At 37.0% G+C, this 1,000-nt stretch overlaps 1 protein-coding gene across 2 annotated transcripts in view; it reads left to right on the forward strand.

The window, feature by feature from the left end:
• Nucleotides 1–1,000, forward strand: part of TLL1 (tolloid like 1) — a 238,694-nt gene that overhangs the window by 177,883 nt on the left and 59,811 nt on the right. For both annotated transcript variants that reach the window (XM_012811834.1, XM_003800491.1), the window contains exon 12: nucleotides 448–593. In XM_012811834.1, coding sequence (XP_012667288.1) covers nucleotides 448–593 — 146 coding nt within the window. The remainder of the gene's footprint in view (nucleotides 1–447; nucleotides 594–1,000) is intronic.

Consider the following 1,000-nt stretch of genomic DNA (forward strand, 5'->3'; position numbering starts at 1 on the left):
GGGACACGTCTTGCTGTCTGAGACTCAGTGTGCTCTGCTCTGGTTGAAGCTTCTCTTCTGAGGGCTCTTTTACCTGTGGTCGAATTACCAAAGGAAGAAACAGTTCAGGGACTCACAGAACAAACTCACAAACAAGAAATGTGCAAAATTGCTAAGGGTTTTTAATGGTTAAAAAAAAATACTAAAATGCTTTTTTTGTTAATGTGTGACATAACAGTAATTAAAAGCATGTTTTCTTTGGCTGATTATTACCTAATGTTTATAGTTAAGTGACTTAAGTTTTTTTGCCATCTAAATATCTGCAACAGAGCAGTCAGCCAGCCTTAATCCTTGTAACCTGGTTTTTGTGTACTCAGCTAATGGAACTGAAGTTACATATTCCCTTAGAAGAAAATGAGAAAGTCGTGTGTCTAGGTTTATTTATTTGCTTATTTCTGCTTTCTTCAGCCATCTGTGGAGGTGAGATTCGTAAAAATGAAGGACAGATCCAGTCTCCAAATTATCCAGATGACTATCGCCCGATGAAAGAATGTGTGTGGAAAATCACGGTGTTGGAGGACTACCACGTGGGGCTGACTTTTCAGGCCTTTGAGGTAAAATCCCTTAGGCCATCTTTGTAAAGCATATTCTCCATAAATGACAGTGGCTTTTAAGAGAATCCTCATTAAACTGGCAAGGAAGCAAAGAGCCAACCTTTTAATCAGTGAAGAAACAAAGGATCACCTATAAAATGGAACATCAAGAGCGAAAGGATTTTTTTTTCTTTTCCTCTTGTTGCAGACATTTTCAAGAAGATTAAAGTGAGTTTACATTATCTGTGCTATTTAATAGAATGTTTGAAGTGCTGACAGTAGTTTCTTTGACAAATGCACAGGCTTGTTCTACAAAACTGCTTGGAGGGTCCATTAAATAATTGAGCTTTTACTTCTAAACTAAGAGGTTAAAAGGCAGACCTGGGTTTTTTGTCAAGAGAATAATCCATTTTTCACCTTTTTTTTTT

This window comes from Otolemur garnettii, unplaced genomic scaffold (assembly GCF_000181295.1).
Source record: "Otolemur garnettii isolate 467f Iridium unplaced genomic scaffold, OtoGar3 scaffold00177, whole genome shotgun sequence".
Classification (NCBI taxonomy): Eukaryota; Metazoa; Chordata; class Mammalia; order Primates; family Galagidae; genus Otolemur; species Otolemur garnettii.